This window comes from Schistocerca gregaria, chromosome 5, assembly GCF_023897955.1.
Source record: "Schistocerca gregaria isolate iqSchGreg1 chromosome 5, iqSchGreg1.2, whole genome shotgun sequence".
NCBI classification, from domain to species: Eukaryota; Metazoa; Arthropoda; class Insecta; order Orthoptera; family Acrididae; genus Schistocerca; species Schistocerca gregaria.
In genome coordinates this window covers 289,879,895-289,891,932 of record NC_064924.1, presented here as the reverse complement: position 1 = coordinate 289,891,932, position 12,038 = coordinate 289,879,895, and the positions used below count along the sequence as shown (strand labels likewise).

General features: G+C 40.7%; 1 protein-coding gene across 1 annotated transcript in view; it reads left to right on the top strand.

Annotated features, from left to right (window-relative positions):
• The first annotated feature begins 215 nt into the window (after positions 1–215).
• Positions 216–12,038, top strand: part of LOC126271970 (ataxin-10) — a 91,460-nt gene continuing 79,637 nt past the window's right edge. Inside the window, exon 1 of the mRNA XM_049974429.1 lies at positions 216–470. Coding sequence (XP_049830386.1) covers positions 337–470 — 134 coding nt within the window. The 5' untranslated portion in view covers positions 216–336. The remainder of the gene's footprint in view (positions 471–12,038) is intronic.

The following is a 12,038-nucleotide window of genomic DNA, read 5'->3' as shown; positions in this document are numbered from 1 at the left end:
ACTTGTTGCGGAGCACAAACTGCAACTATATTTTACAATTTTTCAGTTGAGAGCTATATTAACGTAAACAAATGCACTATAACAAAAACACGCGAATGGTACATAGAAGAATACTGTTAAGGGTGTAAGTTTCGCTACCACCAGAAATCGCTACGAGTTGCAGAACCTAGACCAGCCGAGAGCACCCGATTGCCACGAAGATTTGCTGTCCCTCGGCGCAAGTGTCAACTCCTTCAACCATATCTCTGGATTGGGCTATAGATACGCCGCATTTGAACAGTATTTTGATTAACAGCAGAAGTCGTCGAAGCGTTTTTAGTCGTAAGTTATAACAAAATGTCAGAGGACGAGCGGAAAGAGGGATTGCTCGATGTGGAGGGGTTGAAAACTGATTTAGACAATCACTGTCTGGATAGTGTACATGCTAAACTAGATTCAACTGCTCGAGCCTTTGCAAGTGAGCACACTAGGTAATGGCAATATATTGAAGATTTATTTAGAAAAGAGAATATGTTGTTATAATTCAAAGAATTCCAATGACTTGTTGGTGCCTTCTGTACGGGCCATGAGTTGTGTTATAACAGAAAGCATTCAATCAGTTCGATGTAGTGGTACAAGAAGTAAATTTTCCGAAGGACGATACATGATATAATACCATTTTATACCTTAAATTTTGTGGAAACATTTGGTATGTCGGAAAATGTGACGTGAGACATTCCTTGGTCTCTGTAGGCATTGAAATTGGCAGGGTGTGGAACTAAGAAACATTTAACAATGCATTTGTGTGCACTGTAATCTATCTCTTGTTGTTTTCATGATTCCTTCAAGAGATGTACATTAGTGGCAGCATTATTGTCTCCCTGTCTCGTTTGAATACAGGTTTCCTAGATTTTGCAAGAATTAGGACATCTTTCGTCCAAAGGTACCCAGTGAAATTCCCAGTTCGTTTCTGTTACACTTTTATATGTGCTGCACCGATTTATTACAATCCTAACAGGGTGCCTCGAAGTTTGTTTAGTGCATGTTGTCACTTCCCTTCTCACCAATAAGGACCCCAAGACACTGCAACAGTTCTCAAGAATTGACGTTTGTGTCTTTCATAATGAGAAGTCTAGTATTGTCTTTATGAAAAGTATTTAGCATTGTGCCCTGTGCTGTTTGGGATGTAGTGTGACAGACAACTTCTTCGTAAGTTACTGTTTGAATAGCAAGTGGCAACTTCGGCACTTCACATTGCGTGGCATGTGTAATGATCAACTTGTGACAGGAATCTTGTGTAGTCTTTAGTGGTGGTTCATTAGAAATGTGAAAGCTTGCTTGTCTTCAAATTGCTATTAGCATACCAAATGGTAATGTCTGCTATGTAAATGTTTGACATACATAGAAGATGTAATAGTGCACCATTCTACTCAGAAGTTAATTATGTGGAAAGAAGATCTTCAAAGTTTCTTTGTTAATCTGTCTACTCATTTGCTTGTCTTTTGCAATAAACATGTTGTATTACAGTGAGGTGAAAAGTTATGAGTTACCCCCTAATATTGTGCCAGACTTCCTTCTGCCTGGTGCAGTGCAGCAATTCAGGTCAATGGAAGCATCAAATTCCACCTGTCTCTTTGATCCCAACATAATGGTACGGTGTGTGACATTATGGTGCAGAATTTTGGGGTTGGTTGTGTTTGTAGATGTATTGTTCTTTTGATGGTACCCTCTGATGGTGGATGTGGACATGCTAAGTTTAACCTTTGGGGTTGGATTTGTTTGAGTTTTGGTTGTCTTCGTGCCGTGGTTTTGAGTTGAGTAATTGGTTCTTTTTTGTTCATGTGTTTGGTATTTTTGTTAGGCCTGATTAGGTTGGTGTTGTGTGGAAAGAAATCCTGTTATTTTCTTTTTATTTCTTTTATTGCTTTTTCTTTAGGTATGTGTATGACAGTGCAGTTCACAAGTGTATCATTACATTATGAGATGGGTGATACTACGTCTGTCATACACTTTCTGCAGATGCTTGGTCTTATGCTGAATAGGTTAACCGTCATGTTTGTGGCTGACGCTGTGTGTGTGTGTGTGTGTGTGGGGGGGGGGGGGGGGGCTGTATTGAAAAGAAGTGTTTTTATTGGCTTCAAACATTAAAACATGTCAGATCAAATTTACATTCTTCTAATCAGATGTCAACTGCTGTGATTCGTACCTCCATCTTCTGTACATCATAATGAATTAATTTGAATTGTATAGCAAGTTCAATAACCGTGATAAATCTGTTTATAAAAATAGTCATTGTTGTCTTCAGTACAGAGACTAGTTTGATGCAGCTCTCCGTGCTGCACTATCATGTGCAAGCTTTTTCATCTCAGAGTACCTACTGCAACCTACATTCTTCTGAATCTGCTTAGTGTATTCACCTCTTGGTCTCCCTCTATGATTTTTACCCGCCACGCTGCCCTCCAATACTAAATTGGTGATCCCTCGATGTCTCAGAACATGTCCTACTAACCGGTCCCTTCTTTTTGTCATGTTTTGCCACAAACTCCTCCTCTCCCCAATTCTATTCAATACCTCCTCATTAGTTATGTGATCTACCCATCTAATCATCAGCATTCTTCTGTAGCACCACATTTTGAAAGCTTCTATTCTCTTCTTGTCCAAACTATTTATTGTCCATGTTTCACATCCATACATGGCTACACACCACACAAATACTTTCAGAAACGACTTCCTGACACTTAAATCTACACTCGATGTTAACAAATTTCTCTTCTTCGGAAACACTTTCCTTGCCATTGCCAGTCTACATTTTATATCCTCGCTACTTCGACCATCATCAGTTATTTTGCTCCCCAAATAGTAAAACGCCTTTACTACTTTGAGTGTCTCATTTCCTAATTTAATTCCCTCAGTATCACCTGATTTAATGATTTAATAATCATCACAAGGATTGAAAGTCACTTACTGCTGTACAAAAAGGTATGCATTATTCAGGAACACACATTTACAGTAACTTGCCAGCAGCCATAAAAGACTTTACAACCTATGAAATTGAATTTAAGAGAGGATTCATTGGTGGACAGCCAGCTCCTCCTATTCCATTGACGAATTTCTCAGTAGAACCAACATGTTGTGTGACAAAGATTCCATGACTTACCAAGTACCAAGCGGGAAAGCGCTGGAAGATAGGCACAATTAAAAAAAAAAAAAAAACCCACAAAATTTCGAGCTTTCACAACCCATGGTTGCTATGTTAGGAAAGAGGGAAAGATGAAAGGATGTGGGTTTTAAGGGAGAGGGTAAGGAGTCACTCCAATCCCGAGAGTGGAAAGACTTACCTTAGGGTGAAAAAAGGACAGGTATACACTCTCTCACACACACATATCCATATTTTTCTTACATGTGTTCATCTCACCTTGTTTTGGGGTGGACATTTTAATGTGTTGCAGAGTGGCTGGCTCATCCTCTTTTATTATTGTGATTGGCCAGCCCAGACCATCTGCTCTATGGTTTTAATACCTTTTCCTACTTTTCCTTGTGCTGTAGGTTTTCCTTTTTTTTGTTTGTTCCATTTGTTTTCTTTTTATGTGTGGTGTTGGGTGTTTTTGTACCAAGAGTCTTGCTTGTATCAGGAAAAAAGGGGCTGATGACCCTGTAGTTTGGTCCCTTTTACCCCCTCCCCCCCCAAAAAAAAGGCCTTTTTCAGTTGTATGTTCAGATGTCAAAATATTGTCACAGTTACAAAGACCAAAAAAATTACAGATGCTTATCAGGTTAGATATTAAAATTTTTTTAAGTAGCTCACTCACTTCGCTCTTGGTGTAATCAGTAGTCAAAGTATCTGTCGCACACACTTGTAGACAGTGTGCAGAGAACTCACGAAATTCGTCATGCTCTCTCTGTCCATGTGATCAAGAAGATAGTAGATACCAGTGATGAGTGTGATTCCTTGCTATACACTGAGATAACAAAGGTCATGGGATAATGGTATTCATGTAAACAGATGGCAGTAGTATTGTGTACACAAGGTATAAAAGTGCAGCGCATTGGCAGAGCTGTCATTTGTACTCAGATGCTTCATGTGAAGAGGTGTCTGACATTATTATGGCTGTACAACAGGAATTAACGGACTTGGAATGTGGAATGGTAGTTGGAGCTAGATACATGGGACATTCCATTTCGAAAGTCATTAGGGAATTCAGTATTCGAAAATGCACAGTGTCAAGAGAGTACTGAGAATACCAAATTTCGGGCATTACCTCTCACCATTGACAGAGCAGCAGCTGACAGCCGTCACTTAACAACCAAAGGCAGCGCCGTTTATGTAGAGTTGTCAGTGCTAACAGAAAAGCAACACTACAATGAATGTATCTTTTAGGATAGTGCAGTGAAATTTGGCATTAATGGACTATGTGAATGCCTTTGCTAATGGCACATCATTGCCTGCAGAACCTCTCCTGTGCTCATGACCATATCAGTTGGAAAACCATGGCCTGGGCAGATGAGTTCTGGTTTCAGTTGGTAGGGTTTGAGTGTGGCGCAGACCACACGAAGCCATGGACCCTAGTTGTCAACAAGGCACTATGCAAACTGGTGGTGGCTCCATAATGGTGTGGGCTGTGTTTACATGGAATGGGCTGGATCGTCTGGTCCAACCAAACCGGTTATTGACTGGACATGGTTATTTTCGATACTTGGAGATCATTTGCAGCTATTCATGGAGTTTGTGTTCCCAAGCAATGGTGGACTTCTTAAAGATGATAATGCACTACATCACCCGGTCAAAACTGTTTGTCATTGGTTTGAAGAACATTCTGGATAATTCGAGTGAATGATTTGGCCATCCAGATTGCCCAACATGAATCCCATCAAACATTTATGGGACGTACTTGAGAGGTCAGTTTGTGCGCAAAATCCTGCACTGGCAATGCTTTCACAATTATAGTCAGCTATAGAGGCAACATGACTTGATATTTGTGCAGGGACTATCAGTGCCACATTGATTTGCTGCACTATGCTGGGCAAAAGGAAGTCCGACTCGATATTCGGGGGTATTTCATTACTTTTGTCACCTCAGTGTGCATCTTTATCTACAGAAATACTCTGCAAGTCACCTTATTGTGTTTTGTGGAGAGCACCTTGTATCACTTGTCCTTTGACTTTCAGAAGACCTGTGATTCAGTTCCATACAGTCACCTAGTGAATTGAATCCAAGCTTCAACTTATCATAGGCTTCACCCTTTATTTCCCAGTTCTACAGGGCATCTACCACATAAGAGGTTTGCATGATTTTCTTTTTTTTTATACATTTCACTAATGGTGTGCTTCTGGATGTACAGCCGAGTTGTTTCTATTAATGTATACCTGGAAGTACACCATTAATGAGTTATACTACGCACTTGTTAGAAATTTATCAGACAATCAGTCAACAAAGAAAACCATGGTGTACTTTCAACAGTGTGTGCAAAAGTGGCTATCAGTCTGATGCAGAGTGTACACTGTGTAATCTCACATTTAAACTAGGAGAAATTTTGGGTTGGGAGTGTAACTTCAGCCGTACCACTAGGTGTATTTTCGACATGCTTTTGATGACTCTGTACCTTCCAAAACAAGTTTGTATAGACTTTGGACACAAGAGAAACTTTATTGACGACAAAAGTTTGTTTCAACTATGGGAGAAGATGAGTGTGGAGCCTGGACAATAATTGAAAACTGGAAATGGAAGAGGTTCTTAAGTGCCAAATCCTACATTTGTCGAGAAAGTCAAAGAACAGTTTCTAGTTTTGTATGTATTGGTATACAAAAAATCAAGAAGGCATTCTGATACCACAGCTGCATTACTGCAAAAAATAATGACACAGACAAGAAAATAAGGAATTTATTAAGTACATTCTATGTGCCATACCAGGAAACTGACTGGGCCTAATCACCAATACAAAAGTTTTTGTTTAAAGTGTCATTGATGAAGAGGCACTATATTTTATGTGTGATAGTACTGGTACAGAAATACAGCAGTAATATTTTAACTAGGAGAACTGTTCTCAACAAAAATCATTTACAAGACAATAACAAAATATAATTAAACAAAAAAACCTTTAGGTGTTGATTTATATTTCTAACACAACTAATTTCTTGAGATCAGGTGTTGTGTTGCAAAGTTTGCTGTAAAAACTCCCTGTGCCTTTGAAGAAGAAATGGCAACATCATTGTTGGGTCTTTCTGTTTCGCAGTGGAATAGAGACCTTACTTGCCTTTCTCTATTTCTCTGCAATTGCAAGACCTCTGTCGCAGCTCGAAGAGCTGTGCCCACTCTTGCGTGTTGCCTCCTCAAGCCATCCTGGGCTAAATGGTGGAGACCTTGATCCATGCACTTAGAACACCATTGCATAGTACTGCACAGCACAAAGACCATATTACATTTAGTAATGAATGTAGTAAACATTCTTCCATGATTAGACACCATGAACAAGTCTAGGAACATGCATCAGAGTCTTAAGAACACAGTAACACAGAAAATGTGTTTTGTGAAAAAATAGCATTTAGAACATTTTCCATTTCCATTCTACAATTGAAGAGGATCTTCACTGCACCTTCAAACAAATTCACTACATTCTTGGTATCAGCTCAGTATAAACTTAGCAGAGCCTACATACAAATCTTTAAGGTATATAGAAATAAAAGTAGTCCTTGGATACTTCACCTAATCTCAAGCTACAAACAGATTCTGCCAGCATGTGGTACAAAAATTTAATTCTGCTCACTCAAAAGTAATATTTATAATTTTGTAACTAGAGATAAAATGCAGTTGTACATATATGGCCCTGAAGTAAAGTACATTTGTATACTTAGGTCTTGCCAGAAAATATCAAGACCATGAAGTTTGAGGAAACAAATGGTGTACTCACTTTTTAAGGGAAGTGGTCTTCACACAACCTGTGTGGTGGTTGTAGATGGGATAGTAATTTCAGGTTGGTATTCTAAAAGTCTTCTGGACAACATGACAAGACCCATCAAGGAGAAATGTTCAGAATTAGGAGTGCATTGCCTACAAGCTAACCACGTATCGAAAATAAAGTCTCTTATTGAGGAGTCTCAGTTCATGGCATTTTCTCATGTACCCAACAAGCATGTTTTAATCCCTGTGATTGCTCTGTCTCAAAAGAAAAGAAATAATCACAAATATGTCTCTTCAGAAGCAGCATCTCTGTATATGATCCTTACGTAAAAGTCTTACTGAACTGGCCTAAAAAAAAAAAAAATTCGGCCACCCAGAAGTGTTCACAAAGTAGTTTCAATTTATAAGATGGTGAAAAAGAGAGTTCTTCAAAAAGATTTAAGGGAATGTGTTTAAACTATTTTAATTATAATGGATATCATAGCTTAACAGAATCTGTAATATGTGAATGGCCTGGTAAAAGCAATTGGAAGCTCCATGAAGCTGTTCAGACAATGCTGTTGTACACACAGAAGCTACAACAGTTGTAGAAACATGCAGGAAAACCTACAGAGGACTAAGATGTGGTCCAGGTACTGACAGCTGACCTTCAATACACGTTTATGATGTATTGGTTGTAGAGAGGTGGTAAGGCCCTTCTTTATTTGATTAAACCTCAAATTTTCAAAAGTTGAGTATGATTTCTTGAACTTTTGTTGGTCATTGAACCCTAAAGCCAAAGACCTTGCCGCAGTGGTAACACAGGTTCCCATCAGATCTCCGAAGTTAAGTGCTGTTGCGGTGGGCTAGCACTTGGATGAGTGACCATCCGGTCAGCCGAGTGCTGTTGGCAGGTGAGGTGCACTCAGCCCTTGTGAGGAAAACTGAGGAGCCACTTGATTGAGACGTAGTGGCTATGGTCTCGTAAGCGGACATACGGCAGGGAGAGCTGTGTGCTGACCACATATCCCTCCATATCCGCATCCAGTGACATCTGTGGGCCGAGGGTGACATGGCGGTTGGTTGGTACCGTTGGACCTTCAAGGTCTGTTCGGCTGGGAGTTTAGTTTAGTATAGAAACATAAAACAATTAAATTTATTGATTAGCTCTTTCAGGTTACGATAGTTATTGTATGTACCTTAAAAGAAAAAAAGAGAGGAAAAACCTGAAGAATATACTTTTTTGGCCTCTGTCTGGTATTATGTTGCAGGAGCATTTTTCACAATACAGCAATAATCAACTAGTGTGGTGCATTTCGTTTCCCTTCGTACTGTTGCTTCACCAGTGCATCACATTGGTGAAAGTGCTCACCATGTTCGTTACTCAAATAACCACAATTTGCTGAGAAGAAATGTGGATGTGATGACAAAAAGGCACATTTTTTTTATGATACTATAATCACCTTGTTCTCAGTCTTTGCCAGCTTCTGTCCCACACACACTGCCACTTCTGCCTCATGACCCTAACTTCACTCATCGTGCAGTCACATCTTCCTCTCTGCAGTCTCTCTCTTCCTGTGTTTCATCTCTTCACCCACCATTCCTCCACTTATTATATATTTGGACAGCTACCTTTGTTGCTGGCCAAAACAAGCTCACTGGTGCTACATTCCTATCCAGTGTGTGTGCAGTTCCTCACTCCTAGTTCTTGGCCACCTTTCCCCAACCTTCCCTCACCACTCTCTGCCTGCTTTCTCTCCTGGTTGATCACACCCAGGCTGCTCAAATAAGTTTTGTTTTCCGATTCATGGAATGCAAACAAATAGCCCAAAATATTTCTGTGCCCATCAGATTCCTCTTATGTACATCGTACTATTCATTGTAATAGCTGTATAAATCCTTTCTTATGCTCCTGTTAATAGGTTTGAAGAACACTGTTGATAGAATGGTTTGGCATACAAATAAAGATTTTTCTACACCCAATGAATTTCTAGTTGTTTATATGTTGTATGTGCTGAAAACAGCAGTTACAACCAATTTAGCTTAAGGTCATCATAATATGAGTGACCCATGCGGTGTCATTAAGAGGAAACTGTTCCTGTAACTACATTAGTGTCATGGCATACACCAGTGTCAGTTGTGGTCTTGAGGTGTTTCTTGGCAAGAAACTTCTGGTTCTTTTAGTTTATCCAGATACCATCTCCTTAAATTTCTGCCTTTTTGCACTTTCCTGCCTCATTACAGGATCTATCATTTCGCACTCTGATCCATAGTATACCAGTTTTGTTTATGATGATGATGATGTCCTCCTGAGTAGTCCCCACCCGGAGATCCGAATGGGGGACTATTTTACCTCCGGAATGTTTTATCCAAGAGGATGCCGTCATAATTTAACCATACAGTAGAGCTGCATGCCCTTGGGGAAAAATTGCGGCTGTAGTCTCCCCTTGCTTTCAGCCATTTGCAGTACCAGCACTGCAAGGCAGTTTTGGTTGATGTTACGAAGCCAGATTAGTCAGCCATCTGGACCGTTGCCCCTTCAGCGACTGACAAGGCTGCTACCCCTCTTCAGGAATCCCACGTTTGTGTGAGGATGGCTATCTGCTTCACTGAGGCATGCAAGCCTCCCCGTCAGTGGCTAGGTCCATGGTTCATGTAGGGTCAGGAGGAGGGGGAGAGGGGGTGGCTAACTTAATTCAGGAATGCAAAATCCAGGAACTAAAGGCTGTAGAGTGCCTCTTATATTTTAAAGCATGATTGTTTGCATTCAGTCTCTGTGGTATTGACCTCCGCCATTAACGAGGCTAGGTAACGAGCAGTACCTGGTGTATTTACTCCCTTGATGTCTGCATCCGATGACAGTACAAATAAATTTGATCATGGGAGCAGTGGGTCATGCCCACTCTTGGCTTCTGTGCACCATATTTAGGAACCACTCTGCTGAAGAACCAACATCCTCATCCAGAAATCTACTGGTTTCCTTCTGGAAATCTTATCACCGGAAAGTCGCATATCAGAGACATGACACAAGCTCTTGGCTGAAGGAGCCGTGGGCCATGGATCCCAAGGCTACCCATTCTCCTTCCATTCCTACCACCACAGCAGGTAAGCCTTCACAAGAATCTTGATTGCCAAAAGTTGTGAAAGAGAAGAAGATTAAATATTGGGAGAAGACTACTTGAGTGATACTGGAGACAGCAGATTCTCTAGTCTGTTTCTTTACAAGTTTTTTTTACAGTGGCTGTATACCATGGGGGTTCCTTCCCATTATGAACTGTTCTATTGGGTACATGTCTATCCAGTGCATAGTCAATTATTCTTTTAAACTTGACCCCTTGTTCCTCTACTTGCAAGTTTAAAGTTCCTCACTGAGATATGACACTACTGATTTTTTAATGTAGTTTACTGAATGTATACATCTTTCTGCTTGTCTTAGTTGTCCTTTGTACTTCATTGAACATTGTTGCCACAGTTGTATCATGGTCACTGATTCCAGTTTTGATGTGGACATCCTCAAAGAGGTCAGGTTTGTTTGTTGTCATTTGATCCAATGTATTTCCATCATGAGTGGGGTTCTGAGTTATCTTTTCTAGGTACTTTTCAGTGAAGGCATTTAGTAATGTTTCCCAGGATGTCTTATCATGCCTGCCACTAACAAAACTGTAATTTTCCAAATTGATTGATTGGTTGATTAAAGTCTCCACCAATGGTTACAGTATGATTGAGGAACTTGCGGATGGGTAAACAGAGGTTTTCTCTGAAGTTTTCTGTTACAACAGAAGATAAGTCTGGTGGGTGATAGATGGCTCCAATTGTCATTTTATGTCCAACCCTGATACTGAGCCTTGCCCAAACAGTCTCACATGCAGCTTGTTTCTATGTTGATGGTTTTTGTGTTTCTTGTCTACTGTGCCAAATATTTTACCTTCATTCCCTATTTGCTGATCCTTTCATATACACTTAAATTTTCCCCAAAAGTCTCACTGCTACCAATTTTAGGTTTCAACCAGCTTTCTGTACCCAGTATTATCTGAGCTTCACTGCTTTTCGTGAGTGCTTCAAGCTCTGGCACTTTGTTGCAAATGTTTCCGCAATTTACCATTAGGATTTTATTACACTCATTTGTGGGAGGCATTTCTTTCAATTTTACACTGATACTTTAGGATTCCCTACAGCTATCATTATCTGGATTGGATGGAGGGTTGCCTAATCCAAAAAACCCTTGTGTGCATCTCACTCACAGTGAGCTATCTTAGTACAAGCATCTGATATGTACTGTGCACCTGACCCATTTAAGTGGACCCTACAGTTCTCAGACATCTGGTGCAAGTCCACGAAGCTGCAGCCTAGCTTGTCACAAAACCTTTGAAGTCTCTGGTTGATTGCTTTCACTCAACTCAGAACCAAGGTGCTACAATCAGTTCTGGGGCAATGTTGCAAATTGTGAACTCTGTGGAAACTCTGTGTGCAAGACTGGTCTTCTCAATCTTCTCTGCTAGTTGCTTGAATGACCCAAGTGTGATCTCAGAGCCCATACGACAGATATCATTTGTTCCACCGTATACCACAACTGGCAGTTGGTTGCACCCTGTTCCCTCAGTGGCTGCCAGAATAGCCTCTTCAACATGTTGGCTGAGGCTGCCAGGCATACACACGGTGCACCTGGTTTCCTTTACTGTCTCTTGCTGCCATTTCCCTAAAGGTTGCCATCATTCACTCTACATTTGAACTGCTGGTGATTAATAGGGCCTATCTTTTCACATTTGCCTCCTCCTGACACCGGACAAGACAGTTTCCCAAAAGGAGGTGAAGTATGTCCCAGCGGCACAGTTTCAGGGAAAGACAGCACTGCAAACTTGTTGGTTAGGGGGATCTTTAGAACACCCAGGGGCCTCCCTGGTCCCTGTCCACCCTGGATGGAATGTCTAGATGTACCATTGACACGCCACTCACAGTCAAGTGGACAGATAGGTACAGATCTTGTACTTTCTGCAGAGGAGATATGATCCACAGGAGAGAGTACTTGAGGCTCTAGTGGTATTGTTATCACAGGTACACGTCTCTCGAGAGCTCTACCGACACATTGATTCACAGTAGCTGCCAATAGTTGGACAATAGTTAGGGTGCTTTCCAGCTGCTTACAAATATCAGCTAACTCATCCCATGTTAGAGAACAGCATTCACA